The sequence below is a fragment of the Augochlora pura genome, chromosome 6, assembly GCF_028453695.1.
Source record: "Augochlora pura isolate Apur16 chromosome 6, APUR_v2.2.1, whole genome shotgun sequence".
Lineage (NCBI taxonomy): Eukaryota > Metazoa > Arthropoda > Insecta > Hymenoptera > Halictidae > Augochlora > Augochlora pura.
The window spans coordinates 23525078-23538234 of NC_135777.1; the positions used below are offsets into that span (position 1 = coordinate 23525078).

Consider the following 13157-nt stretch of genomic DNA (forward strand, 5'->3'; position numbering starts at 1 on the left):
AGCAAAGGCGATGTTCTGCAACGAGTAGCGACAATGAACCAGTGTGGTCACGTAGGCCCACCATACCGCATGGTGGATAGATGTTTCCTTTAACTCAACGTCGTATAAAATGCTATAATTGTGTATTGTTGTTATTTTGCAAGGGAGACAACGATCCTGTGGAGCAGCCATCTCCAGCCTTGCACACGGTAATTAGAACGGCATGTAATTCTGTTACGTAGCAATAGCGTGCTGTCCGATTCGAGCGTACAATTTGTTGTTTGCTGTTCGGCTCAATGGCCGAGTGCTGGTCGTACAGTAGCGATATATTCGTCACGTTTGTAGAATTACTCTATCGATCGCATTAATATCGCAGGAACGTTAAGCTCTTCGTCGTTCACCGACGTTTCCCTATAAAAACCGATTAATACTTTTGCCATAGACCAGATTTTTTTAACTCCCTTGTTTTCCTCCCTTCGTTCTTTCCCCTCTACAGTGTCTCACGCATACAAAGATACGCGGCGGCACCGACGAAAGCGACTCGAGGCATTCTATGGAGATTTCGAACAGAATTATCCTAGGAAATACGTGAATTTTACTGCGCGAACGGTTTTCTATTTTCGCTGAAATTCGTGGGCGTCTTTACGATCCTTCCGGCCCGAGAAAAAGAATCCGTGGCAATATCAATCGCTGTTAGGACATGTAAAGTCTCGCACACGGTGCCATTGCACCGCCAAATGGATCGTAACAGGAAAGCTATAAATACACACGCATCGCGGGGTAAACAAACTTGACCTCAGCGGAATTCTTATCGATGTACATATCTACAGTTGATGCAGTGTATACAGACACGTTTGAGGTTATGTCGAACCGTTCCGTTCGTTATTATGTATACGAAGTGCGTGAAAATCTGACCGTTTTGCACAGTAACAGCAATTATTGTTTCGTTAGCGAGATGCCGAACGGATCCTCGCGACATTAATTCGCGAAAGAAGGTATTTTTAATCGCGAGCCTCAGTTAACGGCAAGTAATCGTTATTGTTACTTTTCTTCTCGTTTGAAGTTTAATGGGGCTCGTTCGAATATGAAACGGGGATAAATTGGAATATCGTTTTTGAAAAAAATCTAATTGATCAATGACTGTATGCGCAGCACACTTTCACTGTTCTAGAAAGCTGATATGCTAATTTATGTTAAATATTAATTCGACAACGCTATTTTAAATGTTACAAAATTTCGACAACGATTCAATGTTTCTTCTATAAATAAGAAAAAAAGTTGAAACTCGCCAATTACATATTTCTCTTCATAAAATAATTAATTTTTAATTTTACGAATTACATTCAATATTTTTGAATGTTATTGTAAACAGTTGTTTTTTTATAAAGAAACCTAAATTATCATTACAAAACATCATTACAAATTTTGTATTTTGATTTTACAAATATATCTTTGTATAACAAGTAAAATTAACCGTGTAACTTAAATGGGATATATATTTTTTTACAACAGAATATTGGCACATGTTTGTTCTTGTCGAATCATCGTTGGAATACAAGTAAATTGTAAATCGTACAATACAAGAAAAAGTGGAGCTTTCAATATCTGCTCCTTGACATTAAAACGTTGACAAAAATGAAGTGGTCACATGGCCCTTTGTTCTGTGAACAAGTAGGCGAACTCACCAGAGTTTTCTCGCAATGGAACGAGTGCGAACAAACCGTGGTTCTTTATGCTCTACTTCGGCGCATTCCTGCAGTTCAGGCAAGGTTTCTTGCACAAGCGGTGCAACATTCCTTGCACTCAGTTTCCGAGTTAGACACGCAGGAATTAAATGCCAATAATCCAGGTAATTCTTTTCTACTTGACATAAATGCTACTATAGTTATGTTTAAAGATACTTACGGATAATATTTTACAGCATTTATCAACTCTTTACTATCCGAATCGACAGAAGTTGCTATCAATCAACTTCTAACACATTTGCCATTATTAAGGCCTGGGAATGTAGAGTGCAAACAATGCTACTTAGTAGCTATTCCAGAGTTAGTGAGCCACTGTGTAACCACAGGCCAATACACTGAACAAATTCAACAACTTTTAAGTTATACTTTGATCCATCCAGCTATTACTAGTCAAGATAGACGTTCTTTGACTCAATGGCTTCGTCATCTGGAAGAGCGTATTAGTGGTACACCGCCTATACATAGTCTTGAAGAATACACTAATACTACTATCAGGTGAGTTTAGACAAAATCCACAAACCAAATTTTCTATATACCGATTATTTACGATTATATGTAATAAGCTTATTTTTTCATTGCAGGTGGGATAATGCATGGCAACGAAATTCTAAACAACAGAATGATCAAACTAATTTATTCGGTACACAACCGGGCACTGCCTTTAACTTGCAATTTCCTCCACCTGTAACTCGCCAACGTCGATCAAATAGTTTAACGCCACCGGTTGCTCCGCCTCATCATTTAGAGGTAGTCGATCGCAGTAACAATGTGAATTGCTCGACCAGGCACAAGCCACGAAGTTTTAGCATCTCTGGTGACCATACTAGTTAGTTTACATTAATATTGTAACACGCGATATCATATTCTTAGTTAGAATTCTGTTTTATTTGAAATAATTGTAAATTTCTAAACAGGCAATCTAATCGGATTAGGCCCATTGAGTCCCCAGAGCTCGTGTGCAAGTAGTGGCAGTGAGGGACGTTTAGATGAAACATCTAATCTCTCTCTTGCTAGTGGTATGAGAGGTAGGCACTTGTATAACTTTAAAAAATTTCATAGCGTACTGCTAGATATTGCGTATAATCTGTTTGGTTGTATTTATAGATGTTCCATCATGGCTTAAAACCTTACGCCTTCATAAGTATAGTTATCTTTTTGTTACCCTGAGTTATGAAGAAATGCTTCAATTGACTGAGGAACAATTAGCAGAACAGGGAGTGACAAAAGGAGCCAGGCATAAACTAGCCCTTTCCATTGCAAAGTTGCAGCAACGTTATACTACGCTTGTAAATTTAGAGAAAGACTTATTACAGCCGACCCGTGATAACACACAGTCAACATCGTTCTCCCAAGGACCAACGATACTGGTTAATACCATCGACGAGTTAAAAACAATCTTAGCTACCCCTATGAAACCAAGTCAAGAAAACGATCCTCAAGACATACCTGCACAATTCACCAAGGTTCTCGGTAAACGTGAGTATACCGTTTTTGTAAGCATGATGTTTAAAAAAAAGAAGAAGAAACAATATAATGCATACGGGTAACAAATGTGAAAACACTTTCTTAACGTGTAACTGTGTTCGTTTATTTCTTAGTGTGTAGCAGATTGGCATTGGATAGCGTGGATGATGGCATTTTGTGCGCTTGTATTAACATATTAGAGAAAGTATTGCAGCATGATTGCTTTACACCAAACCAGAAGGAAAAGGTACAACAATGGCGTAGTAGACTTGGAAATCCACGACCTACCCCAAAGTAAGGAAAATTAAATGATCACTCTTCATGGATTACGGAAATGTCTACTGCCGTTTATCGTGATAGTAACGATAATTTGTCGACTAAATTTCAGGTGGCAACACAATTATGGATATAATAACAGAAGATACTGTAATCCGCAACAGCACAACAGAAAGCCAAGTTTAAACTTGGGCCACATTCACAACGCGCATCAGCAGAACAATTCTTTCGTGGTTAGCACTCACAGGAACAGTATATCCACACCGTACCTACAAAATAATCAGAACCAAAGTGTAAATCAGAATACCTTACGTTCAGTTCACACGGCCGAGAAAAGACCCAGTTTACAAGAATCTAGTTTACAGGTACGGCGGCGCCGAACTAAAATTTTCTAATCTCAAAAGAGCACACCTAGCATAGATTCTATTTTCTTTTTTTCTTTTTTAACTTGTATTTCCTATATTCCAGCAATTACAAAGAACGTTGCAGCGCACGTACAGCGCGCCGAGGGATCATTTCCTCGGCCAGACTGGGAACAACACATCCGAAACAACGGAGCCGGAGATAAATTCTCGTTTGGAATCTCTTTGTTTAAGAATGACAGAACAAGCGATCGGCGGCTTCGGCGAGGCCTAACGAATTCTTCGTTTCGATGACTGGATCTACGCAGTAAGTCCTGTTTAAAAAGTGGAAGGGGAATTTTTAATGAAGTGATATATAGATATATTTGTGTCCGAGCTCCGTTTTTTCAAAGCCGAAGGCAAGACTGATTCCCATAGATCTTGCGAACTAAAGAGATCGACAGCGATGATAGTGCTGACAGTTGCGCGTGCTTCGACGCGCACAAATTCACACGCTTTAATAGCCCTACCAAATGAAAAAAAAAAGAAGAATGTCTGACATTTAAAGAGACATTACCGAGAACACTCAGCTTGCGACGTCTAAATGACTCGCGAGGATTTAAACGAAAAAAAAAAAAATAATATTTTTTATTATACCCGATGCAATTATACTATTTAATGAAACTGACAGAATTTGGCAAGCCAAATGCTATTAGGAAGATAGATTCTTTCCTTGACTATTTGCTGCATCTATATAAATGTATTATATAAAGAATATATATGTATACACATATGATAGAATTTTATGGGAAGCGGATTAAATCGTTTAACATATAATATGGAGAAAAAAAAATGGGGGACGAAAAAGGTACACCACATTATTGTGCGATGTTTGCAATATTATTTTTTTTTTCGTGTTATCCATTTCGGGAAATGGAATTTCGTCTGATTTTAAGCGCCAGGGACACATTATACTAATGTAATGTAATTCATTTTAATGAACTGACTGATTTTACTTCTTTTTATCATTATTAGAATTATCTTTCTTAATCTGCTCTTAATCGCCACAGCTGCTATTGCTATTACTGGTTTTTGTAATCGTCGTCAAAGAAAAAAAAAAAGAAAGAATGCTTCGCCACCATCATCGTCATTATCGCCATCGTCATTACGATTCACCATATTATTATTACTAGCATTATAGTTAATGCCATTATTATTGCTATATAACCCTTATTATCACTACCGACGCCACCATATCTCTCTGACAATTTAACTAACACCAATTATTCGTATGCTTTTATGCAGTTACTATTTTTATCCTCTATCATTATCGCTGCTTCTACTACTACCATTCTATCACTATGCTATCACACTATTCCTATTACTCTACTTACTAGTAGCGCCCACTATTACTATTACAAGTACTGCTATTACTACTATTATACTATCTCCACTATCACTGTATTATCACTGTAATTTTCCCTAGAGTGGAAGCATACTTAAAAAGAAAGAAAAAAGGAAAAGTTTGACAGTTCGTTACATGCATTGAAAGAAAGAAAGGAAAGAAAAAGAACGAAAAGAGAAAGAGAGGTGGAAAAATTAACGTAACACGGGAACGTACACGTTTTTGAAAAATTCGTCGTCTTATATGCTGCCCCAAAGAAGGGAACATGAACATAAACGTGTATGCTTTGTAGTTTTGCGGCGCACAGATCTCGGAAATTTTTTTGTTACACACGAATCGCGAACGCGAAAGTTACCATGTGTCTCTTGTCTCGGCGACGAGACGGAAAGAGCAAAAAAGAAAAAGAAGGAAGGGATTTAAAAAAGGCGATGAGGTTTATACAACAAACGGATTTTAAAGGCCTTAAGAATGTATTAAGCGAACGTAAAAAAAAGGGTATAAGACTAAATATTATAATGTAGTGACGTTGAGAGATGCGACGGGAGGAAACACGCGTCGGTGTGGTTTACACGTGATGCGACATCGAAATCTGTGGCTTTAAATTATAAGCATACATCATTTAAAAAAAATAATACTTACTCTATTTACGGACTTTAGCATTTTAACTCGAAAGAAACGTCGCGAGTAAACGCATAGCATAATATTTTTCGTGCAAGGCAAGAAAAAGGAAACAGAATTGGATGGGAAACGATGAAAGAAGTTTAAATTTAACGATAACGATAATAATAATAATAATTAATAATAATAATAAACGATTAACGTAGTATTAGCGACTAACGTACCGATAAACGCGAAACAAGAAAAAAAAATATATATAAACGAAAGACTGAATAATTCACGCGCCGGGAGCCGGTTGAATTTTGGACGATTTGCACTCGTTTAATTCGTGTAGGATAGCTGCACGCGCGCGTGAATATGAAACAATTGGAAGACTGCGGAAGGAAAAACCTGTCAAAATATTAAGAATTAGAAAAGGAGATATGCGCGGAGAGAAGCGAGCGAGCGAGAACTAGAGCGAGCGGGAGACGAGACGAGTTTAGACGAGAAATAATGTTTAGCTGTAATTATATTTATAGGTTACAACGGTTATATTTTAATGATTATACTCTTACTAGGATGATGAATCTATAGAAATGGCGCGCGGTGATTTCTCGATTAATTGAAGATTAGCCTGTTCGAGCGAAACGCGTAGAGAGGAGGTGATCGTCGACGCGGATTACCGTACACGATCGAAAAATATTTTCAAATGTCGCGGTTTCTTTTTTTTTCGGCATCGCGGGAGACTTGCTTTTTTTTACACGCGTATCACATAAAACACACCTCTGCACACAAAGAAAAATCGAGGACGATAAATTTTTTACACGCCGAACACACTTCGGGGAATCCTTCGGTACGATCGCGTGTACACCGCGGACCACTCGAAAAATAGAAACGCGTATACCCAAGATCATGTTACACATGTGCACAAACATATACACGATCGAATCGTACACACACACACACGCGGCGGCACGCGTAGAATGTTTGTACGTCGTCGGTCCGACTAGAATTCCAGAGACATATTTCGTACACGTATGACGATTTTCAGGAGAGACGGTCAAAAACTAGTCAAACGAATACAATTCTAATTTCTACCAGCTAACACGTGTGTAGATAATTAACTTTGTACAATAACGATTCCGCGCGGGATCGGACGCAGGACAAACGAGAAAAATGAACACGGAACAGAAAAAGCAAACCATTATAGGAAACGGGCTCGCGCGCGCGCGCGCTCGCGCTCGCGAGATCGGCGAGGCAGCGAACGGGATGGAAAAAATATAGAAAACGAGAGAAACAAAAAAAAGAAAAAGAAAACGCGCGCGAGAAAGAGATGCAACAGAGCGAGGGGTGGGGGGGATATATAACGACGATTTTTACGTCAGAGCATGGCAAAGGGAAAAGAAATGTTTGAAAAAGACTGCTTCCAAACGATTTCAGGAAACTCGTTCAACGTAGAATTATTATTTCATACTAAGACGCGGTATCTGAATACGCGATCGATTGAAAAATAGAAAAAGAAAAAAAAAAGATGAGGACGGCGACGAAAAAGAAAACGAGAAAAAAAAGACAAACAAACAAACAAAGAAAAGGGCAGGACCTGAACTAAGTAACGAGAATCGCAGAGATATTATCCGCATCGAAACGAATGTATGTGATGTAAAGTAAAATGATGTGATTGTGGGTATCGCGCGATTATTCTGCCAAAGATCGGACACCGGACCGTTTAAAACTTACGAGCGGACAACACTGCCGAGGCCCGCCGTACCCCCGCGCGACGATTCTCGTCGTTCGTTGATTCGACCGTAGCCATCATCGCATAGTCAAGGCAAAGTAGAATCGAGTGGAATACTCTCCGTACTTAGTACTTACGCTGTCGTTGTGTCGAAGGTCCCCAGGAAGCAATTTGGGCTTCGTTCAGGATGATGTTCGAACGAGGAACGACATAACGCGCGCGGACGGGTAGACGGGCGTCGGTGGTTTCTCAGGCAGAAGGATAGCGCGCGCGACTCGATGGCATCGAATGGATAAGAGGGCACCCTCGTGAGAACAGATTTTAACGGATTTAAGGTAGCTTGGACGCATGTGAACATTCAGACAATTTTATAATCGGACGTGTTTGATCGGCGCTTATCCATTCGTTACATTTCGCTTTAATTTGCTTTAGAGAAGAGGACTTCTGTACCAACCACGACGGGCGGGGTGTAATTGTTAAAAAAAAAGAAAACGCTAGCACAGGATATTCTCTTTGGCCGGATGCTTGCGTTTCAGGTGATCGACTCGTAGGACACGTGTACGCGTACACTATACGTATGCGTTTATGTGTACGGAACGAGCGACCGAAGACTGGAATTCGATGAATCGTTTATAATATCGAAATGTATTAACGTAGCTGGTCGTTCTTTACAAGTATCAAGCTGTTGATGATCAAAGTTATCGATTGATCTGTACTTTATGTTAAAGCACCTTCTCACGAGCGTAACTTTCATCAAGCAGATTTTGTACTAGCAGTACCATCTTTCTGCAATATTGAAACTAATACATCTGCCGAATTGATAAATTTGGTCAGCAATAGCTTTACTGTGGTAAGCGATCAACCTCGTCCACGACCTTTTGCAGAACATGATCCGAAAGAATACAATGTAATACGATGCTTCCAGTCTTGGGTGGCTCACTATGTGTACGTGCATACGCATAGTATACGCATGTATCGAATAACGTGAATGAATCTAGAGACTTTGTTTCAATTGAAAACATTTTCGCTAATGAAAACAAAAAAAAAAGAAAAAGGCAAAGGCAAGTTTCCGGCCGAAAGCGTCGTTGATGATAACCCAGATAGCAAAGCAATGACTGTTGGTCTAATTTGCATCGGTAGACGATGTGAAATGGTTTTTAGAAGATTCGCGGAACGAGCGCGCAGAAACGATTCAAGACGGTTCTCAATCATGGCGTGAAACTTGCCTCCTCGCGAACCCCCCCGAGGGCTTCCGCCCTCTTTATGTTCTTTTAGGCGTGCTTTGGCTGGCGAACGTGAATACTGATGTGTAATAACGACAGTGTACGTAAACCCAACGGTCTCTATTTTATAGGTTCTGTGTAATTATATGCTCCATTCGTGTGTTTGCACAGTTACGGTTCACCCGGTCGAACGTTTTTCTCGTCTGCCACATAAATAGATTTCTGACCTTTCCGTAATGGTCTCCCGTGGGAACCGATCGAACGGGATCAGCAACGATTCGGACTGAGAATAAACGTTGGCCAGCCAAATTTAGTGAGCCGTACAGGTGAAACACCATTTTTATTCGAACGTAGAAAGAGGAAATCTCGAGCGACTTGTCCCAACCGAAACACGCGTTTCATGTATCCGGATCTCTCTCGTTGTCTATCGATTGTGACGAGGAATAAGAATGGTTTTTCGAGGCTGGTATATTGCGTTGTCGCCAAAGAATGCCTCTGCTACGGCGCCTTCTGTTATTATTGTAAGAGACGTAGCTTTTGAATTATCAGATTGCTAACTGGGATATTTTAGTCACGTAAGCTGGATAACTTGTAAAAATGCAATTTTTGTACTGTTATAACGTTAAATAGACGAAGGTACACTGACGTTGTAGCGTGAAAGAACATTTTTCAATAAAAAATTTTTCATACGCAGAATGTAAGTTATATATATTTTGTTCGCAAATTCTTCCCAATCAGCTTCCCCTTGTTGTATTTCATACCGGAGGCAGGCATTGCGTCTGTTGAACGGCCAACTTTCAATCAGCAATTAATTACGTTTTGTAATATTTTCATTTGTTTTTATGTACGATATCGATGCGGCAGATTCTTCTGAATAGTACCGTGACCATGGTTTAGTTTGTTATGCCTTAACTTTGCCATAATTAACGTTTTTAGACGATCCTGTATTGAGCATATGTAGGCGACAGCGGCGCCTCTTGCGGAGGAAAAACGAAGCTCCGAACGATGTCCGTACAGCGCCAATTAGTGGAAAGCGCTCTAACTGTTAGCCAAATCAGAGCTTTCAGGTTTCGCCGCAGGCGGCGCCGCTGCTTGGCTAACAATTTGAACGTTTTGCCACTTGTACTAATTGGCGCTGTACGGACATCGTTCGGAGCTCAAACATAGAGAATAATCTTCTTAAACCCTTTATCTAAGGGTGTACACCACTGACGTATCTACTATCTTCTTTATCTATGTTTCAAACATAACCAACTTAGATATGAAAAATAGAAAGTGGGGGTAGATCTATTGTTCCTAATCAAATAAATATTATGCGGTTCTAAAAGAAAAGTTAATAAAAACCTCTTCAGGCCTCTACAAGTAGAAAACTTGCTTCAAAATGGGGACTGTGGAATACGGTTTTCCAATGATAGGAGGTCTAATGCCAGTAAGTAATAAAAAAATATGAATTATTCTGAAACCGTGAATGTTTTCACTGTATAATTGTAAGAATATCATCCACTTACCGACCGATCCTCGCATTTTTTAGCAAATTCAAGCGCTTATAGCACCGCCCGTGTCAGAGGATTCGAAGGCAGCAAAAAATAAAAAGGACAAAGAGGAAAAGAAACATCCATACTTTAAAAGACGTGGACGAGGTCATAATCGCGATATCTGTGATGCTTGTAGAGACGGGGGAGAACTAATATGCTGTGATAAATGCCCCGCATCGTACCATTTACAATGCCAGTGAGTTTCAGGCTTTTTCAAATAACAAAAAGGTCAGCTTAGTACCGATGTTATAGATGGTACCGTTGAGGAGCCATTTATTCATATTTATTCTTTTAAGATTTCACAACGTGTAAGAACATGCATGTATTTTACATATTTTAAGACGAGAATTAATTTTCAACCTTCGATGCTTCAATGGGAATAATTTAAACATCGTACAGAATGTTAATGTATTTACCTTGGAAAGCTTGATGTATTCTTAAAGTTCTGTAGCACAATGTATTATTTGCTTTGTTAATTACTATACGAATTTGTATATTCTATTGTTTATTTGCAAACTGTAAGTTGTTTAATGACTGGTTAGACATGTAAATATTGGAAGCTAATATAGCACGATATTGTTTTGTATAGATGTATATAAATTTCTTGATTCTTTTTGATAGAAAATGTTGCATGTTTGAATTTCTTCTGCAACTTGTAGAGAATTGTAATAATAGGTTTATATAATTAGATAAGAACTGATTAAATTGAAAGATAATTTATTTTTCAATTTATTATTTATAAATGATCAAATTTTCTGTCCTAAATATAATTAGTTTAATGAAATGCATATTCGAAAATTTTAATTATTATATATTATGTTTCACTGAGATTCCATGGTAATAAAAAGAATACATTTAAATAAACACGAGACAATTATTTGTAGTTATCCACCAGTTGATCCAGCAGACATTCCTAACGGAGAATGGTTGTGTTATGCTTGTCGGTGTGCATCGAAAAGAAACCTTTTGGACAGCAAAGGTAATGAAAAGAATAAAAAGAAATCCGCTTTGGAGGTACTCGCTTTGGCAGCATCTCTAGTTAATCCTAGAGAGTTCGAATTGCCTAAGGAATTGCAATTACCGATAATGTTTCCCGGTAGCAATAAAGTAGATTATGTTTCGGGTAGGAGAGGAAAGCAACAAAGCGGGACTACCAATGGTATGTATACGTTATTTTCTGCAAGAAAAAAAACATAGTAAGTATACGCTTGCACAAATAATAATACCTTTTTTATTAGCAGGAAGAAATCATTGCTTAGACAGTAATTTAATGGTACCTTTACCAGCACGTTTGTGCTTCGAGTGTGGGCGTAGTTGCCGAAAAGCACCATTGATCGCATGCGATTACTGTCCATTGTATTTTCATCAAGATTGTTTGGACCCTCCACTTACAGCTTTTCCTATTGGTAGATGGATGTGCCCTAATCATCCAAATCATTTTATAGACCAAAATCTATTGACATCTTGCAGGGTAACGGAACGTATTAAACTTTGGGATAAATATGCCAATCAACGTATAGATCAACACGCGGTAAAGTTAGATTTTTTGCGTAAAGCGCGCACAACAAACCCGCTTTTTCGTACGAAAGTTAGATTAGAGGGTCGGACAAGGGTAAAAGTTCCCTGTTCTGTGAAATTCCATTACGAGCACCCACCGGAGTTAGATCCTATACGATTTTACCATGACGCTGTCATACGATCGGTAAACAAGAGCACAAAAAAGCAAGACGAAAAAAACGATGATTGTAAGACTCCTAAGGTTGAATACACTGAGATAAAGAAATCAGAAGAGCAGATGGATATAGAAGGAGAGGTTGAACAGAATAATGAAATAAAAGAAGAAATAAATAAGGATGAAATAAGTAGTGAAACGAATTGTATAGAAAAAGTAGGGGAAGAGAATATTAATGAAAATAGTTGTACAGATGATGGTAGCGTTGAGTATTGTGCAGAACATTTTGGTTATAACATAAAAGAAGGTGTACAGTTACTTGAGAGACCAGTATTGGAAGCATTAGCGCTGCAACGATTAGAACAACTACTTGACACGGACGGAGAAAATTATCATCCTGTCAATTGTCATACGATGGCGAGAGCAGCCTTGTTTTCTTTAAATCATAAACCTAAACCACCGATTTTTATGATTCATAAAACATTAACTATAGGAAGCGGCCCGAACTGTGATTTAGTTTTATCAGATTATGGTAATTGCAGCTTTATATCTTCAAAGCATGCAATTATTTTCTTTGACGAGGTAATAATATTTAAAAAGTATTCAATCAGTTTTATGCTAGAATTACACATATTACGACAAATTTCAAACATGTGTAATGTAATTGTAATCATTTGCACGTTTTTACTTGCAGAGTACAAAACGTTATGAACTATTAAACTATAGCGAATATGGAACTGTAGTTGATAACGTACTTTATTCTTGTAATTATAGCGATGTAGCTACAGAACAAGTAAAGGAAGAAGTTGATGAGAAAATACAACTAGTAACGAAAGAACAGAAAACGACAGAGGCGGTGAAAGATATAATAAAAGAAAAAGTATTACTTTCCCAAGAGCAGACAGAAAGAAAACGAGTATTATGCAAATGTAATTTAACAAGATACGAAACTGGGAATACGGATAATTTAGAAGAAGGCTGGGAGGGAAGCGCTATTCTTGCTCACGGATCAACACTAGCTTTTGGATGCCTATTATTCGTCTTTAATACGATGAATGCACATTTGGAACGGTGAAATCTCTCATTGTAAATATTTCATCATTTTCATGTACAGATATTTTCTTAAGCTAAAAATAATTAAATTAATGAAACAAATTTATCGAATTTAATTCCACTTTCCCGCCA

General features: G+C 38.3%; 2 protein-coding genes across 5 annotated transcripts; both read left to right on the top strand.

Moving 5' to 3' along the window:
- Nucleotides 1-52: 52 nt before the first annotated feature.
- Smg (sterile alpha motif domain containing protein 4 smaug) lies at nt 53-9633 on the top strand. 2 transcript variants are annotated; one of them, XM_078182506.1, is made up of 9 exons: nt 53-188; nt 1492-1828; nt 1901-2219; nt 2306-2550; nt 2639-2749; nt 2829-3200; nt 3323-3482; nt 3577-3829; nt 3933-9633. In XM_078182506.1, the coding sequence occupies exons 2-9, from the start codon at nt 1615-1617 to the stop codon at nt 4098-4100; spliced, it is 1842 nt and encodes a 613-aa protein (XP_078038632.1). In that variant the 5' UTR covers nt 53-188; nt 1492-1614; the 3' UTR covers nt 4101-9633. The 2 variants fall into 2 exon arrangements, with proteins under 2 accessions (XP_078038632.1, XP_078038633.1); XM_078182507.1 differs by having other exon boundaries at nt 2306-2538.
- Nucleotides 9634-9988: 355 nt separating this feature from the next.
- On the top strand, nt 9989-13136 carry LOC144471219 (PHD finger protein 12). 3 transcript variants are annotated; one of them, XM_078183069.1, is made up of 5 exons: nt 9989-10194; nt 10297-10496; nt 11185-11459; nt 11542-12554; nt 12667-13136. In XM_078183069.1, the coding sequence occupies exons 1-5, from the start codon at nt 10147-10149 to the stop codon at nt 13045-13047; spliced, it is 1917 nt and encodes a 638-aa protein (XP_078039195.1). In that variant the 5' UTR covers nt 9989-10146; the 3' UTR covers nt 13048-13136. The 3 variants fall into 3 exon arrangements, with proteins under 3 accessions (XP_078039195.1, XP_078039194.1, XP_078039196.1); XM_078183068.1 differs by having other exon boundaries at nt 11539-12554; nt 12667-13135; XM_078183070.1 differs by having other exon boundaries at nt 11539-12554; nt 12747-12905.
- The last annotated feature ends 21 nt before the right edge of the window (nt 13137-13157 follow it).